The following is an 18,441-nucleotide window of genomic DNA, read 5'->3' on the forward strand; positions in this document are numbered from 1 at the left end:
TCTGTTAACCACCAGGACAGCCAGCAGCGTTGGGAGCCTCAGTGTTCCTCAGACAGGATGGGCCTTCTACTACTGCTCACCTCCACGCTCCTGTCCAGCTGTAAGACCACTGACCTTCTATCTTCTTCTTTAATAACTCATTGGACTTGTCTTTGTGGAGGTGGTTGAAAGATTTTTCTCTAACCTGGTGCTTTACTTTCTTATCTTGCTCCAAGACTACCTTCCAGGGAGCGTGGTGAACGCACAGCGCCGTAAGTATAATCTAAAATAAATTACACTTTACATAGACAGTTTACTGAATGTCTTGCACAGAATTGTCGTCAGTTGGTGCAGAAAGTTAAGTTCAAACAAGGCCCAGTGTTTATGGAACGTCATTTCTTTATTTTCCATATGGACAAAGTTATTGGGCTTTGAGTTGGAAGACTTTTCAATCTGTTGTCATATTGTCTTATTTATATATATATACTTATTTATTTATTTTTATTTATATATAGATATATATATAACAAAAAAAGAAGATTAACATCAGCATGCACCCTCCTATCAGCCCTTGCCTACTTTTTTGTGTTTTTTTTCAAAAAGATGCAGTGGGTGGAGTTACAATCTTGATAATGTGCTGTTTATAAGCTTATCAAATGTATTTTTTATGTAAACTCTTAATCAGAAGAGTAATTATAGCTGTTATAAGTCGAGTAAAACGCACATTATTTCACTCTGAAATGAAGTGGAGTAGAAGTATCTAAAGTAGCATGAAATAGAAATACTTAAAAGTGCACCAAAGTACAGGACTTGAGTAAATGTACATTGTCAGATTTTCTACCACTGGCTCAGCAGGTACCTACAATAACTCACGCGGCGTATCGAGAGCCCAGAGCAAATCTCTGCCCTGTACGCCTGAGCGTTCTCATCATCAGCCCTGCCAGGTCCTGCTGAATGATGCTGGGTGTGGGCCAGATTCAGCAGGCTCTGAAATGGTGATAGGTCCCCCAGGTGGCCTGTTTGTCTGACAAAGTGCTTTTCCTGCCCATTTTTTCCCTTGTTTTCCAGGTTTGTTTACTGCCTCACAACACCCTTGTCTGAGCCACAACAGCAGCCTGTTGTCTCTAATACTCGACCAGATGGGTGATCTGGTGGAGAGGCTTGACGTACGTGTACAGATGCTTTCTGTCTGGTTACACTGGGGAGCAGTTTTGAAATGTCGCTTTGACATTTGTGAACATGACAACAAATATCTCCTGTGGATCATTGATTACTTTCAGCCTGTTCGTGCCTGTGAATCACGGGAGTATTTGAAGCGATTCACGGCTTTGGGGTCCGTTCAGATGATCATCAGAGCAAATGTGGCCGTATGAATGACGCAGTCTGGCTGCTGTAATTAATCCAGAGACAATGGGGCTGGGAACAAACCATTGTTGATAACTGTGAAGAGATTGAAAGAGTTTTGTTATCGAAAATAAATGAGCAACTCCTGAGGTTTGATCCAGGAATAACTTTCTGTAGCTGTCATGTAGAAAAGCCACAGGGTTGGCTGTCCCTTCTTGTCCTTGACAGCTGAACCATTTCAAACCTGTAAGATCAGTGAACACATCGGCCCATCAACGTCACATCCCTTAGAGAGGCGGTTGGAAGATGCCAAACCCTGAGGCCTACCAATGGCACGCATCAAGCCCTCTTTGCCTCATCTGCAAACAAGTTGCTAGTAACAGCTCCAACAAAGCATCAAAAGCCACTTCCAGCAGATCTGGCTGCATATAGACGGAAGATGCTCTTTCTTATCTGCTTCTATCTTCTTGCACTGCTGTTGCTTTAACATTAATGACTACAAATTTATTTTACAGTCAAGCGTGCATGCATTGTTTCTTATGTGACTCTCATACCAGGATGGGATGAGAGTGTTAAAGGTATGAAGAAATTCTATAGCACCACACCAGCTTCCTGAGTGCTGCATCGATACTTAATCGTATGGTACCTGTAATAGAGATTTGAGCAGTACGTTAGTCATTTTATATGCCAGCAATTTGAATAGGAAGTGAATAAAAGGAAGTTCTATGAAATCCACTTTAATTATGACTGAGAACTCTACACGTCAAAATGTCTTGGTGTTAAAGCTCAAAGGAAGGAGGGGAAGGCTGCTCACTCATGACAATAACAATAACAATGTATTTTATTTGTAACGCACTTTTCATTTTTTTTTTTAAATCTCAGAGTGCCACAGAGCCAGTACACAGTAAAACATAGTAAAAAGCATAATTAAAACATAAAAAAAACCATAATAAAATAAAAACCAGTGAATGAACGGAAACACAAAAGAAATATCTGACAGTGACTTAGGTTAGAAAGGCTTTCCTGAATAAAAAGGTTTTTAGGCCAGTCTTAAAAGAGACCAGTGTCTGTGTTGCCCTTAGATGGTCAGGGAGACTGTTCCATAGGCGTGGAGCTGCCGAGCCAAAGGCCCGGTTGCCCATGGTGCGGAGCTTGGTGCTGGGGACCCGGAGGAGCGAGCTGCTTGATGATCTGAGGGTGCGGGTGGAGATTTGGGGAGTGATGAGATCTTGTAGGTAGGGAGGTGCATGTCCATTTATGCATTTATGTGTGAGTAGTAGGACTTTGTAGTCAATCCAGAATGAGACAGGGAGCCAGTGTAGGGAGTGCAGAATGGGTGTTATGTGCTCATACTTCCGGACTCTCATCAGGATCCTGGCAGCGCTGTTTTGGATGTATTGCAGCTTCTGGATGTTCTTGGCAGTGATCCCAGTGAAGAGTGAGTTGCAGTAGTCCAGTCTTGAGGACATAAAGGCGTGGACGAGCTTCTCTGCATCTGACAGGGTTAAAGTGGGGCGGAGTTTGGAGATGTTTTTGAGATGATAAAACGAGGTTTTGCACAGGTGTTTTATATGGTCATTAAAGGACAGGTGTGGGTCAAACTTAACTCCCAGATTAGTGACTGTGGAGGCGAGGGGGATGACCTGACCGTCGAAGGTGAGATGAGTTATGGATGATGACTGAACCTGGTGTGGAGTGCCAACAAGGAGGGCTTCGGTTTTGCTGCTGTTTAACTGGAGAAAGTTGTTGCTCATCCACGCCTTTATCTCCCCAAGACAGGAGGTGAGACATGACATGGCTGCAGAGGGGCTTGGGGCAGTTTTGATGTAGAGCTGTGTATCATCAGCATAACAGTGGAAAGACATCCTATGTCTGCTGATGACACGACCGAGGGGGAGCATGTAAATAATGAAGAGGATGGGGCCGAGGACCGACCCTTGCGGAACACCACAGGAGACAGGGAGCAGTCTGGACTTGTATCTTCCCAGTGACACATATTCAGTTCTGCCTGAAAGGTAGGACTGAAACCACTTGAGTGCAGAGTCTGATAGTCCAATGGTGGTGTGGAGGCGCTGTAGGAGGATAGTGTGATCCACTGTGTCAAATGCAGCAGTCAGGTCCAGGAGGATGAGGAGTGAGGGTGATCCTGCATCGGCTGTCATCAGCAGGTCATTCGTCACTCTGAGCAAAGCTGTTTCAGTGCTGTGGGCTGAACGAAATCCTGACTGAAATTTTTCAAACAAGTTGTTGTGTTTGAGGTGGTCCTGAAGTTGAGAAGCAACTACCTTCTCTAACACTTTGGACAGGAAGGCGAGGTTGGGGATAGGCCTGTAGTTGGCTAGAACCTCTGGGTCCAGGGTGGGCTTCTTGAGAAGGGGACGGATGACAGCAACCTTGAGTGCAGGTGGGACACAGCCAGACTGAAGGGAAAGGTTAACAACGTTGGTGATCAAAGGACTGAGAGTGGGGATATGCGATTTGAGCAGAGCAGTAGGAATGGGGTCCAGGGTACAGGTACAGGGTTTCATTTTTCTGAGGATTTCCTCAACATGGCTCTCCTGAACCTCAGCAAGATGTAGAGGAGACAGCACACTCGCAGATAAGGTGTTTGTATCAGAGGGAAGCAAAGATGGAGAGCTGGACATCAGAGAGCGAATGACTTCTAATGCAGTCGTTCTGAATGTCAATGTTTGAAAACTATTGAGGCGTTGCCCTCTTCAGGATAAGGAACTGTAATCATATGACATACTGTATGTAGTGTACAGGACAGGTTTCAAGATAAACATGGGAATATACTTAAAATCTTAAATAAACTAATAATAAATAAATCATAGAAAATAAAGATTTCACCTCACTAACCTAGTTGTGTACATGCAGTGAGCCTCTCTCCACAAGAAGACACATGAATGCATCCCTGTCAATGTAACCTACATTAATGCCGCATACAAAACTTTACAACCAAGTAGAAAGTAAAGCGATGAGGATGTATTTTATATTGTCCTTGACTAGGAAACCACAGTGAAAAAGATGGAATTTATTTTCAAAGGACAAGTTATCTTTCAAGTTATCATCTCACAATGAAGCAAAACCATTACAAAGCTCTTTCAGTGCTGTGGATTAGCTTGTTTTTCAAAATTGATTCATTTTTTTTCTGCAATCACTTCCTAGGATTCGCGATAAGAGACATCACCCTGTCCATCGAGCCCAGGAATGACGTGACCCGCGACACCAATGTGACACTGAGATGCAAGGCCACTGTCAGCAGGTCTGGGCTGGAGGCGCTGAGTCGTGAGTACACTATATACAAGGACAGCAACACAGTCTACACCAAGACCTCCAGCACCTCGGAGGACCTTCTGTACCCCCTGTCCGAGGCCAGAGTCTCCAACACCGGCAAATACACGTGCAAGATCAACATTGAGGGGAAACAAATTACCTCCGGAGCCAAGAAACTGAGAGTAACAGGTTGGTTTGTTGTTATGGATACAGCAGGACTATTATCTGTTAATGTGGACGGATCCTGAATAATGAACTGTTTCATGCAGGATTTTAAATCCCTTTTGTGTAAAATCAAAAATGTACTTCAAAATTGAAGTGATGGGAGTGACGTGGGAGAATTACTTCAACTTTGGCAGAAGGTGGTGCTCTTTTATATTTCTTTGCTTTCTTCAGCACGGTTGGATTCTGAGCACATTTCTCACATATTGGGTTTTCAGGCCTGTCAAAGCCAGTTCTCCACCTTAACAAGGGTGTGGTCACTGAAGGGGAGGAGATAACGGCCAAGTGTACGGCGCCCGGTGAGACAGGCTCCTTCTACTTCTTCTTCTACGAGGACTCCACAGAGATCCTGGACAAGCAGGTCAACTCTAACCAGGCAGAGGCCAAGCTACACTTCAGCAGCGCTGGCATCCACAGAATTCACTGTGCCTATACTGTCCTCATAACGCCAGACTCCTTTAAGTCTGAGGAAAGCAACACTGTCACTGTTTCAGTCAAGGGTAAGTGGCATTTTGAAATGTCTTTTATTTTCCAAAGCGTTTTGAGCCGTCTTCGGGTTTTTTTCTTCATTGGCTTTGTCTCCTTAGAGCTTCCTGTCAACGCAGTTTTGGAGATCTTCCCTCAGTCCAAGATCTATGAAGGAGACCAACTCTTCATCTCGTGCAGCGTCAGAAACGCTCTGCACACCTTTAAGAGTAGTCATCTCTACCTGAGCCGGGGGAACCAGCTTCTCAGCAGGGGAGACACCAAAGTCAACCACAGCAGCGTTGCCCTGGCCAAGGACCCTGGGGAGTTTGAGTGCAGGTTAGAGATGGGAGATGTAGTGAAATTCGACACAAAGACGATTTCAGTGACTGGTGAGTGGACAGTGGAAAGATGACCTGTGTGTGCACACTGTACATATAAATCTGTGTTCTTACTGCTGATTTGTTTTTATTATTTAATACAGTAAAAGCTTATGAGACAAGGCAAAAATGTAACTGAAAACATCAGTGAATAAAATGTGTTAATTAATTAAAATTTAGTTCCTTAGATCTACTATTACAAGAGTCTGTACAGTGATTGTTTGTTGTGAATGCAGCCGAACACAGCGTCCTACTGGAAGCACTTCAATCCAGGAATAGTGCAAAACTTTTTATCCAATTGAACCTCCATTTTAATAATCTAATTAAAAGTATTAATGCTTTATTGTTTTTGACTTGTCTGACAACCTTTTACTACATTTTGTCGGTTTTACGCTCCATACATATCAGCATTTACACTGTTAAGTAACGTCAAGGCAGATGATGAACTGCCATGTTTTTTAAATCTTTCCTCAGAGCTGTTTGCGGTGCCCACTCTCACCATGTCTCCTGCTGAAGTCTTTCAAAGGGAATATATGACGTTAACATGTAAAAGTGAGAGCTCTGCCTCTGAAAGACTCGACAGGGAGGAGTTGACTTACACTCTTGATCCACCCGGAAGCCTACTGATCTCCAAAGGCACTGGAATATTTTCTGGCAGTGCCTTCCTGTATGATTTCAACTATACCTGTGTCGCTCAAGCCAAGGGCATCGTGAAGCACAGCGAGACCCTGACTGTTCGTCCTAAAGGTAAGCTTACTTGATCTCTTTCAGATGCAAATTTGGCCTCGTGTCTGAATACCCCCACGTCACTTTTAAGTCCGACCTAAAGCAATGCCAATCCCTCATCTGTTGCTCTGCCGAAGGTCTCTTCCTTTTTGTCTCCCTGTTAAAGAGGATTTTTGGGGGAGTTTTTCCTGTACTGATGTGAGGGTCCCAGGACAAATTTGTTTTTTTCCTCCATGTCCCTTTCGGGGCTCTGCACAAATCTGAATTGATTAACCTAAAGTAAATGCTACTGTAGCATACAACCAATGAGATGATTGATACCACTGTCAGAATGACTTTTCTCTGTGGGGAATAAAACAAGAGTATTTCATTCAAATATTAAAAATGTTATCTCTCATTTATCATCTCATAATCACAACATATGCAAAACGCAGGCAATGTTTTTCATCACAGTGTGAGGAAAACAGCTCGAAAAAAACAACTTGTGCAACCACAATAATAATTAGACCGCATCTCTTCATTATTTATTATCTTTACTCATTCTGTGGTTGTGTTACTGAATATCCAGCGCTTGATTCACATGTGAGCAAATAAGAATTAAATCCCAACTCAAAGCGGCTATCGTTAGTACTTATATATTTGCAATGGAACAAATTACTGTGTATTATGTGAAAGGGGTCACTCAGTGATGAGAAAGGCAAAATATGATTAAAGGTCATCAACCTGTGAACTGTACTCACTGAATAAAGCATTATCATAAAAATCCCCTATGTCTGAATGGCTTTAGTTTTTGCGTCATAGGATTTGCCCACAGGAAGTCAGTGTGTTCTATTTTCTCTCTCCTCTTTAGTTCCTGTCTCCACTCCAAAGATCTCAGTGGTTGGCAGAGCAGTCCTAGGACAGCCCTTCAAGATCCTCTGTCAGTCGGACATTGGCAGCCTGCCAATAAACTACACCCTGCTGAAGGGCGTCGACCAACTGAGCACTACCATTGTCAAGCATCCCTTTCAACACGCTCTCTTCACACTCAGCATCAACAAGCCTGATGAAATAAGCAAGTTCATGTGCGAGGCAAAGAATCGGAACAAGGAAGCCCCGCTCAGTAAAAGACTCAACGCTACCGTCATAGGTAAATGTTTAACACTAGTATGTTTCTCCATCTTTACATGGTTAGTATATTCTTAATTTACTTCATCACCACTGCTCAAAAAAATCATTCAATGGATTACCATGTGTAAATAGTGTTGGATGAGCCACTGCAGAGCCCTATCAGTTCTACAACACTAACATTGACATAACACCTCAAGGCCCATCTAGTAGCTGTTCTGGAGCTTTCACATCATATCACATGACCTTTCTCAGCTGATGGAGTTTGTCCCATTGTGGATGTGGATGTTCAAATTGTAATTTTTCTAAACACTTACAAAACTTCTGATCCATTTTTGCTAAACAGTTGAGTTTCAAGGTGCATTCCTGAAGTTAACAGAATGTTCCTTAAGTTGTTCTGGTGTTTTCTATTGTGTCACATGATCCTCAGTAGATTGTTGTGGATTGCTCAGTTGCCATTAAATGTTTTTCCAGCTGCTGTTTCCAAGGTCCAGATTGAACTTTGAAACTAAGTTATTGCCAACATTATTTTACGGTGTAATTTAATAAATACAAACACTCCCCCATTCCTCTGTAACACATTATGATATAACTTTTGAGTTCAGGAAATAGGTGGACATTTTTGGAAATACGCTTGGTTGCTTTCTTATCGAGAGTTAGCTGGATTGATACCACACTCATGTCTGTCCGGTATGTTAAGTTACAGCCAACAAATTGACCAATGTCTACTCTTTTCCTCCATTTCCCTCTCTCAGTGCCTCTGACGCACCCAATTCTTACTGTCATCCCCGACCTACCGGAAATATCTGAGGGAGATGATCTCTTCCTCATATGTGGTGTTAAAGGCTCTCCGCCGGTCACCTTTAAGTGGTACCGCGTTGGCAACGAACAGCCGCTGTACACCACCACATCCAACAAGAACAACACGGACTACCAGGTCCACAGTTTGTCCAAAGAGCACAGCGGCGTGTACTACTGCGAGGCTGTCAACCACGCCAACAATGTCGTCAGCAGTGACCATGTCACCATAGAGGGTGAGACTGATGGGTATTCATGCTCAGTAGGGACTCCACTTGCTCCAGACCGGCCGCTCTGGGACTGACCCTGACCTCTGGGGCACGCAAAAAAACACACAAAAACTTCCTTTATAAACTGAAATTAAATAAGAAGTAAAGAAATATAGTTATGGCCCAGAAACTAATTAGGCTTATTAGCATTCTCACCATCTTTGTCAGAGAACTATTTTAGTATGATTTGGCAGCAGGCCAAGCAGGCTAGGAAGTGACGACGGACCCGCCGGTCTTTGTAGGTTCGTCAGATTTTGTAGGCGAGGAAATATCTCGGGGAGTACCATTGTTTGGTTCCAGAGCTGAATTTAAATGGAGCCTGGTTCAAAGATTGCTTTCGTATGAGCAGGACACAGTTTGAAGTGTTGCTCCAAAAAAGGTTCCAGAAAAAACCTTCCATTTCAAGGAGAGAAACTAATTATTGTGAGGCCATCCGCTCGGAGACCTCCTGACTCAACTCATTGTGTGTTGCCGTTGCCGGTGTAGTCCAGATATGGCGAGCAGCACAGACAATTTTACTTTCTTTTTGCAGTTTGTTCTTATTCACCACAAGCAGCCAGAACTCAGACTGCCCAGATGTTACCAACATATACAAAAAAAAAGACGAAATAAAAGCAAGGCTAAAAATCCATGATGGTGGACGGGTTATGGTGTCAGTCCGTCAGAATTTAAAGAAAGAGGGACTAAATAGAGAAATTATTAAAGCTTTGCTAAAAAGCAAGAAGCCATGTTGTGTGAAGTTAATTTGATCTTTGTGTATTTTTTTGGAACTTTTTTTTAACTTTTCTTGAGTATTCACTTCCTTTCTCTGTCTGAAATGACCTTTGCCATCATGTCGCATTTTATTCTTTCCCCCTCGTGTTCTTGTTTGTAACTGACTTTCTTTTCTTTCTGTTTCTCTCTCTCTCTCTCTCCATCTCTCTCTCTCCATAGTGCGCCTGGCGTTGTGGAAAAAAGTGCTGATCGGTGGTTTCTGTCTTCTGGCGGTGTCTGTGTTGGTGGTTGTGTGTGTGCTGTGCTTCAGATCCAAGAGAGGTAGAGAGACCTACAGTCCTCCATCAACTCAGCCTTCTTATGTCTAACTATGTATGAAAACCAACCGTCCTCCACCTACTTCCTCCTGCTCTTCTTCTCACATCTCCTCTCTTATTGTAGGTAAAAGCACAGAAGCAGCTGCTGAATTGTCAGTGTGAGTTGTCTTGACTACTTGCCTCCTCTCAATGTGACGGATACTGTAGAAGTTAGTGACAGTGTAGATGAGGGTGTATCAGTGTCATGGTTCTGTTATTTTTATCCTTCACAGAACCATACTGGTTGTTTTCCATGTTTGTACTGTAACCCTGGCCAAGAAATAGTCACATAACTCCATTAAACCACAAATTGTTATTTATTTTTTTACTCCTATTAGTAAGGACTAAACAAAGGAGACTTAACATGTTAATTGGTGAAATTCATAGGTGCTGGATGCAGATTCTGTTACCTTTGGACAGAGTCCTGTCTCCTGTTGAAGCAACTAAGCATATTTATTATTGTATAATAAATGTCATTTAATGATCCCTAAGGGAAATTTCATTGTTACAGTAGCCAAGTCAACCAATAAACCGCTAAAAAGTAAATAGGTAGGTGAGTAGTGTCCAGTACTAGTGCACATCAGACTTGGATATTTAAATAGAATTAACTGTACATGTATACTCACTGGTAGAGAGGTATGTTCTGTACTAAATAAAAATAGTAATAAGAAAAGTTCAGGAAAACAAAGTAAAATAAATCACAAACCTAAAGGCCACCAGGTTATTAAAGTGCATTGTTAGCTTGTATCAGATTTTATTGCACATAGTTTTCATGCTTTAGATCATTTTGGCATTTGGTCGATTTTTCTCACTGCTGCAGAGTTGACTTTATTTTTACCATCTCTCAGAAAGCCTGCGAGCCCTAAATCAGATGACTCTTTAACAGTGACTCTAACCCACGACACAGAGGTTTATAACGCAGCAACAGGTAGCTTGGTTTTACTATTCTCTGTTTGTACCACTGACTGTCCTCATTAGTCATCATCTTAACAGCCATGAGTCATTTCTTTGGCCTTAACAGTCATAGCATGTTCCCTGTTGTAGCCACAGCAATCCATTTCCATCCCATGATGTTCTAACATGCATGTTGTGATGAACCTGGCGACCTCTGTTTATCTTTATCTTTCCAGTTGATATCCTGATATCCTGTTAAAGTTTATCTCCACGCACAACGTGTTTGTTTGAGCTAATTTTCTTCGTCTGTCTCTGATTTTTTTTGCATGTACGTACATCGTGTTTGTGTCTAAGTATGTATTTGCAGAGGCAGGAAAAGTAGGATGTTGTTAGAATACAGTTGTTGTAGAACCTAAACTCTCCGAGGTTAAAGCTGTTTTTACGCTGGAAGAAGCTGCTTAAGTAATTAAATACAAAGTACATGACAATGATTATCAATTGTTGCAAACTGCTTAGAGCACCCATTATCATCTTCTTCCAGGAGCAGCGCCACCCTATGATGGCATGGAGGGGAGAGGGACCAATGGGGCGCGAGATAGCGTGGCGTCGCTTCCCGTTGACATCAGCAACAGGAGCAGCTACAGTATCCCAGCAACAGTGTAGAGATGCCCCACAATGGGCGGGACTTGAATTATATTTTTAATAAACTTTCAAAGCAAACGAAGTTCGATGAAAGGACTTTGAGTGCAAGAATGGAAAAGAACACAAGAGGCAGTAATGTTTGTGATGTCGAGTGTTGTAGGATTTGGACACTTTTTTTTCACTGACGAGTTTTGTCAGTGAAAAGGAGGGGCGTGTTATAAACAATACAAACCAGGACCTGCTGCTCCCTCTCCCCTCCTCCTGCAATGTAGATGGCCTTTGATTTTATACTCAACATTCCTGTCTTTGTCCTTTGTTTCTTCCATCACCACGTCCATGTGATTTTGTGTCCTTTATTGTTGCAACTGCTCTGTTTGTCTGATGCGCATGTCTAAATGGCCTTGGTGACAGATTGATTCATTTGTGTATACATTTTATCACCATCACAGGAAATGTGTGTATATATTTTTGGTTTATCCAGTGACCGGTTGGACACTTGTAGAATAAAGACGTTGGTTTTATTTAGAAGTGTGTACCATTCATTTTACTCCAGCTGTTGTATCTGAGGCAAAAAACAGTTTATACTGCACAAAATGCTGTCCAAGGGAACATTATTATTATTATTATCACACCTGTATTAATCTCCCATTACAGTAACCATACTAAGCACAGATCCAAGACAAGAATACCAACATAACATGAAGTTGATTCATTTCCTAAAATAAAGTAGCGTGCAACAGAGACTTCCTTGAAATGTTGAAACAATAGAGTCCGCAAAAAGTGTGTTGGCACAGATCAGGTCAGTGTTGATGAAACTGGTGGTGGAGGGTGGAGGGTGGGGCTTATCTTGTTTCAAGCTAGGCAAGTTTGAATGCATGCAGCAGGTGGAGGAAATGCATCACATGTGGCTTGCTTGAGCTGTGTGTGAGATTACATTACCAACTGGGAAGTTGTTTTAGCCAGAACGTATTGTGCAGCCGCTGCTGAATTAACATCCTAATGTGCACAAGGCAGTAGCAGACTTCTCTATTTACCAGACTAGCTTTATTTTAAGAGCAAGAGAGCCTCCACTAAAGCCCAAGTTGTAGATATGTGCCACAAAAAGTGTCTGCGCATCTCTCTGTTATTGCTTCATGAACAGAATATAATCTTGATATTTGACTTTTGCTCATGTGTAATATGCTTATTCACTTGCTTGCGGAGAGTAATTTGAGAAGACTGTTACCACTCTAATGGCTGACTTTTTAATATGAAGCTACAGCCGGGAGACAGTTAGCTTAGCTTAGCTAAAGTTAGCATGAAGACTGGCGCTGTAAAAAAGGTTTTAAAATAATAATTCTAAAAACAAAATAAAATTCTAAAAATCAAAATGACAAGTGACCCTTCTGTAAACCCACATACATTTTTACACTTTGGTTTTTGTATCGGTTAACCGAACAAAGGTTCTGAGATTTTTCTTTAACCTTTGGACAGAACTGGTCAATCTGTTTCCAGACTTTATGCTAAGCTAAGCTAACTGGTTGTTGGCAATACCTTCATATTTAACAGATAGCCTAAAGAGTGGTATCCTTTTTACCATATAACTCTCAGCAATAAAGCAAATATGCATGTTTCCTTAAAGTTCCTCTAAGACACTTCATAGATGTCAGCTGACATCATACATGTGGCAATGTGTCATTTTACTGCTCTTTATTAAGGTGTATTTTTTATTCTAATTAGTGCAGAATTCTTACAACGTAATTAAAGTTTGTCTTTCTGTGTTTCACAGTGAGGGTGGGCGGAGCTGCAGTCAGTGTGTGGAGCGAGCGACCACCTGAAGAAGGTGAGCTGGGCTTGTAGCCTACCATTATATTAACGATTTGACAAAAAAATGCCTTACAGTTCTATGGAAGCATGTATATTTTACATGGATGGACCTATTGAGAATTACGCACAGACAGCTTTAACTTTATTTTTTCTCAAAAGTTTCGCTGAACAGCAGCCACTGGCTACAAACGGCATTATGAGCTTATAGTTAATTCCAAAGTGTAAGTCGAGAAGAGTCATGAAGTTGGCAAACTGATTCAGTAATGTCAGTAGCACAACAATAGTGGATGTAGCTTTCAGTACATTACATACAGTGTTGATGAACAGTAATAATAATTTAGTATATTTTCTTGCAGACTTTGCAAAACACTTTTTTTGGATCTCGTAAGGCAGCAATGATCCATGGTTATTTCCCTCCCAGCTCCTACCGGTAGCTTTAATAATATTTTGGCTGTATGGTCACCAGGTCCCAGGACACCGGGCCTACCCACATCAGTGACGGATGGTTTATTTTTACTCTATAATTGTTTTTATTCAACAACATCAAAGCTATGTATCACCGCTATGCCTCACGACACCAGTGTACTACAGCCAAAATATGTGTTGACTAACTAACAGTGCACATCTGTGACCAAAATAATATTTCACATCAATCAGCATTTAATGGTTTATTAGGTTATAACTAATCAAAACTTGAGTTTAGTCAAATTTTTGGGACAAATCGGTCAGGATTCAGAACAACTGCATCATTTTTTGGAACGTTTGGTCACCCTACCTACATGAAGGGTCATACTTGATCTTGTTGACTGAAGTAAAACCAACACAACTCAAGGCCTGTAGCACATACAAAAGACAAGCGGGTGGACCTCGAGCTGGGATTGTTTTGTCAAACGTTTATTTCCAAGGTCAACAATGAACTTTTCATGCTCGAGAAACAGTACACTCATATATGAAGTCATGCAGAGGGTTTAGCGTATTTTAAAGAGAATCTTGTTCATGTATTTGCGTGCAGCCAATGATGAGGAGAGCAGCATGGTGTCCAACGAGCCTGATGTGGAGTACACTGAGGTGGTGCATCCCCGGCCAGTAGATCCTGCCAGAGGTGAACAAAAAAGAAAAGATGTTGTTTTGAGTCCATCTCCCTTTGACAACTTTTTGTCCCTCTATTTTCTTTATTCTGCACATCCTCTCCCCTCCATTACAAACTTCCCCACATTCCTTTACAGTTGATAATACAGACCAACACTTCCTGGGAGGGGCATAATTACCCATAATTAACACATCTCCAAGTTGCTCTAACTGCAGGGATTTCCAGAACCATTGCAGACCTCATAAACAGGAAGGGTTGAGCTAATTGCCTGGCTGGTTTCTGATACTGGCTCCTTCTTCGTTATGGTTCTCTGTGCTCAAGGTCCCGACGGGCTGAAGATGGCCGTTACAGAATGTGACACAACCTGCCTACTTTTAGATTTCTGCTCATGATAGATCTAACAGACCGTTATCAGCTAAAAAATGTGTCTTTGATGTTCAAGCAGGCTAATGTGTTGCTTTTTATTATCAACAGTCCCCCTGAGAAAAGGCACAGACACAGTGTATAGCGAGCTCCAAAACTCTCCACATGGTGAGTTTAACATTTTGAAAGTTGCACTGATGACGATTTTTATATTGACAATTGATTACGTTACTGTGTGAAGTTGCGAAAGGGGTTGCTCGAAGTGAGAAATCCAAATTATCACTGAACTCGACAGTGTTTCAGCTTTTTTCAGCTGATTGTTGGTTTTTTGTAGTCCATATTTTTACTGTTTTGGTTCCGTCTCATCGCTCCTCATCAGCCTTGTGGCTGATTATCCCACTGTACACTACCTGCCCACAAAGTTAGCAACAAGTGAACCCAGTGGATCATTTCGCAATTAACGAGCCAGTTATTTAGATGGACAGTTTACCCAGGCCAGCTACAGAACCGTTACTATATCCTGTTACTGCTGGCAGAAACCTGCTGCTATTAAAACAGCAGCCAGACGCTGGATGTGTCTATCAAGCAATTTATCGGAGTCTTAATGTTTCCTGGTCAACAGTGAGAAACGAACAATGAGTTGAGAGCAGCATCTGTAAGAGTAAGATGGAATATTCTGAATATTGACTCAGACAACAGGGACAGAACTCAATGGCTGAAACAAAGGCCTCTGCAGAGGAAGAACAAGTGAGTCAGCAAGCTCGGTCATGTCGTCATAACTGTCAAATGACTAATGCATAACTGTGAGGTGGGCAGGATACACACATTTAACCTGTGATGCTTTTGCCTTTAGGTGCTGCTGACCATCATGACTATGTAAGTTATTATCTGCACAATCACACTCATGTTCTTCCTGCTACTTATTATCATTATAGTTAGGTGTCTTTTGCTTCGCCCGAAGCACAAAATATATTAATCAAATGCTGTATGTTTATTCATAATATATATGCATAATTGAAGATGGGTGCTATGACTTTTCTTATTGATAACCTTTTTATTAATTACATTTTACAAACAAAGAAACAAACATTAATATATAATTCATTTATATATGTACCGTATATGACATGCAGAGTTCATGAGTTACGTAATGAATTGGAGGAGTATTCCCTAGAGGCAAGCAAGACTGTATGTAGTATTAAAAAAAATGATAAGTAATATTGGAAGCCTTTTGACAAAACTTGATTCATGTCACACATGTTTAGTGAAACAATTGTTCTTCACCATTAACTTGAACAATGACTTAAACAAAGACTTGTATACAGTATCATTACTCATGTATGGGATTTGTATACTAAATTACTAAAATCACCCATGTGTCCCTGCGCTGGCCGCCTCCTGGTCACAAGGATACCTTGCAGGCCGATAATCCAGAGCGAGAGGAAAACGGCCGTCAAAGTTTCCAGAAAAGAACAAAGGCATTTGGGCTGGGGCTTCCTTCCCTATCGCCCGATCAGATCAGCTCTGTGGCCCAGTCAAATTACCTCAAAGCCCATCTCAGCCAGCAAACTGTCCCCCAGCATGCCTTAATCACCTTCTCCTTACAGCGCTGATTGTCCCTACATGGTGTTAGAGGCAGCTAAAGAGAGGAATGTGGAATAATACACTAAGGATGTGACATCAGGATCTAAAAATGGGTGATTCTTTCATCAGTGTATCTTCTTGATTGCAGATTATGCGGTTTGGTCTGACAGTAGTCTTACTATGGTTTGTCTACTCCACAGGAAACTAATCTTCAGCAGACATTTTGGAGTTTGTATTATGGGGGAAAACAGAGCATCCTCTGAGAGTTTGTTATTCAGTTTTGCTCCATTAAAAATGAGGATTAGCACTTTGGTAGTTAGGAAGATGGATGAAAACACAGTTTAAAATCAGATTTGCACTCATGCAGGAGCACTTGTTTTGCACATTACCAGGAGCCACAAAAATGTTTTTATAACCTTATCCTGCCAGGCTTTTAAAGTACTTAGCCACCGCACCAATGTGTGCTTTAGTCTGCTTTGTGTTGTGTGTGCCAGTGTTTAAGGATCAGATAATAAATGAATCAGCCACGTTCGTGTTTAATTGCTCTGCTTTGTGTGTCAGCAGGGTTCAGTAGAGTACGCTGAGCTCAACAGTGAACAACCTGAGATCAATAGCTACGGTCTAGAGGTCAACAACCACCAGGACCTGCCAGTGCCGGTGGATTAGTGGATTATCGCCTTGTCTCCACTCCCATCTCTTATCCACACTTTTGTACAGCTATAAATACTGTTGTATAGCAATAAAAGCATGAAGTCATGAATCCTTACTGTGCTTGTTGGAGTGTTTTTTTTTTCGTGTGACAGCAGGCCTTTATATTACAGCCACTCGAAACGCTCTGTTTTAGCAGTCTCTTTAAAGCGACTGTTCACCCCAAAATCCAAAATAAATGTTTTTCCTCTTACCTTCAGTGCTATTTATCGATCAAGATTGTTTTTGTGTGAGTTTTGGAGATGTCGGCCTTCTCCTGAATATAATTTAGATCTACTAGATGGCAATCAGCCACCAAACAAATGAATACAATTTAAAAATGTCAACAGCAATGTCTCTTTTCAGAAATCCTGACCAGGTTGCTCAAGATAATCCACAGACCTTGTGGTGAGCAGTTTCATATAGTTCCTACATGAAACTGCTGAACTGTCCTATTAACTGTGATATTAAAGTTATCATGAAATGGGCCATTCTGGATACTGGAGTACTTTTGATGTTAATTATTTTGTACTCGTTACTTTTACTTATAACAGAGTATTTTTACACTGTGGTTTAGCTATTTTTACTGAAGTAAAAGATCTTAAAGTAAAAGTACTTTTTTCACCACAAAAGGTGTGTTTCCATACTGTGTTTTAGTTACAGTACAGTGTGATTTCCCTAGTATTTACCACTAGGGGGCGCCATTGCATCGATAATATTCAGCAAGCAATTCTTCCCCCTCACTGTTTTAAGTGTTTGTTGGTGGTACATGGAAACCATTTTGTGACAAAGGTGATATTCACAACAGGGTAAATCAAATCTGTTCTCATAATATAACATGTACATTGAAAATGAGGCAAAGATTGCAATTAGCAGAAATTAATACCAAAGAAGATGAAAGTTGTACAGGAAAAATATAATCCCTAACTAAGACCAGGAAACCTATTTCAATTACATCACGGTGACGTGTGCAACAAAAAGAAAAAACATTAATATCAGTGTCTGGCTGGTATTGTCTTCACCTGACCAAACGTCCTGGAGACAACTACTGTAGTGGGAACTACCACAGATGCGGTTTTGAGTCATTTGCCAGGTGTTATGTCTTTCGGCAGATTTTGTCAGCGCAAAAATGTCCCAGTCAAAATCTAATTGTGCAACTAACTTTCTTCCTAAAACAGGTCACGTGTATGTATAACCTAGTGATGTTACGAGATGTGCCGACGCTTCGAAGCGTGTGTCGAGTAATGGAGGGGGCGTTTCCTTGAAGCGCGTATCGAGGCTTGCTTCATGTAGGGGAGGAGCCAAAAATGATGACGTCCGAAGCCTCGCTGCCCGCTGTACCACGTGACTGCTTCGGGAAGTGGTTCAGATTTTGCCGGGAGGTTTGACAGCAATATGAACCCCTCAGGCTCCTTTCAAAATGTGGGTTGTTGGTGGAGAGTTGCGGTCAGTTGAGAGTTTGGATAGTTTGGAGAGAGAGAGATAGTATGGATGGCGTTTATATAGTTTGGAGAGTTTAGAGAGAGAGAGAGATAGTTTGGATAGCATTTATATAGTTTGGAGAGTTTAGAGAGAGAGAGATAGTTTGGAGAGTTAGGAGAGTGAGGAGAGAAGGATAGGTGATGGAGCCAGCTCGGAAGAGGAGGATTTCCCCTGTGTGGGAACACTTTGATTTGATAACTCCTAATAAGGTAAGCTAAATCTAACTCTATTTCAGACACATTAGGTTTGCTTATCAA

The 18,441-nt window shown here is 41.5% G+C and overlaps 1 protein-coding gene across 4 annotated transcripts; it reads left to right on the forward strand.

Moving 5' to 3' along the window:
* Nucleotides 1-16,718, forward strand: pecam1b (platelet and endothelial cell adhesion molecule 1b). 4 transcript variants are annotated; one of them, XM_079279352.1, is made up of 16 exons: nucleotides 1-100; nucleotides 216-251; nucleotides 4,492-4,788; nucleotides 5,040-5,321; nucleotides 5,409-5,678; nucleotides 6,141-6,413; nucleotides 7,243-7,521; nucleotides 8,255-8,533; nucleotides 9,500-9,601; nucleotides 9,722-9,755; nucleotides 10,485-10,564; nucleotides 12,941-12,994; nucleotides 13,991-14,080; nucleotides 14,543-14,599; nucleotides 15,285-15,307; nucleotides 16,580-16,718. In XM_079279352.1, exons 1-16 carry the CDS (start codon nucleotides 58-60, stop codon nucleotides 16,679-16,681), a joined length of 2,301 nt encoding a protein of 766 aa, XP_079135478.1. In that variant the 5' UTR covers nucleotides 1-57; the 3' UTR covers nucleotides 16,682-16,718. The 4 variants fall into 4 exon arrangements, 3 of the variants coding, with proteins under 3 accessions (XP_079135478.1, XP_079135479.1, XP_079135480.1); XR_013772392.1 differs by lacking the exons at nucleotides 10,485-10,564; nucleotides 15,285-15,307; nucleotides 16,580-16,718 and having other exon boundaries at nucleotides 14,543-14,581; XM_079279353.1 differs by lacking the exons at nucleotides 12,941-12,994; nucleotides 13,991-14,080; nucleotides 14,543-14,599; nucleotides 15,285-15,307; nucleotides 16,580-16,718 and adding an exon at nucleotides 11,072-11,626.
* The last annotated feature ends 1,723 nt before the right edge of the window (nucleotides 16,719-18,441 follow it).

The sequence above is a fragment of the Melanostigma gelatinosum genome (genome assembly GCF_949748355.1).
Source record: "Melanostigma gelatinosum genome assembly, chromosome: 11".
Lineage (NCBI taxonomy): Eukaryota > Metazoa > Chordata > Actinopteri > Perciformes > Zoarcidae > Melanostigma > Melanostigma gelatinosum.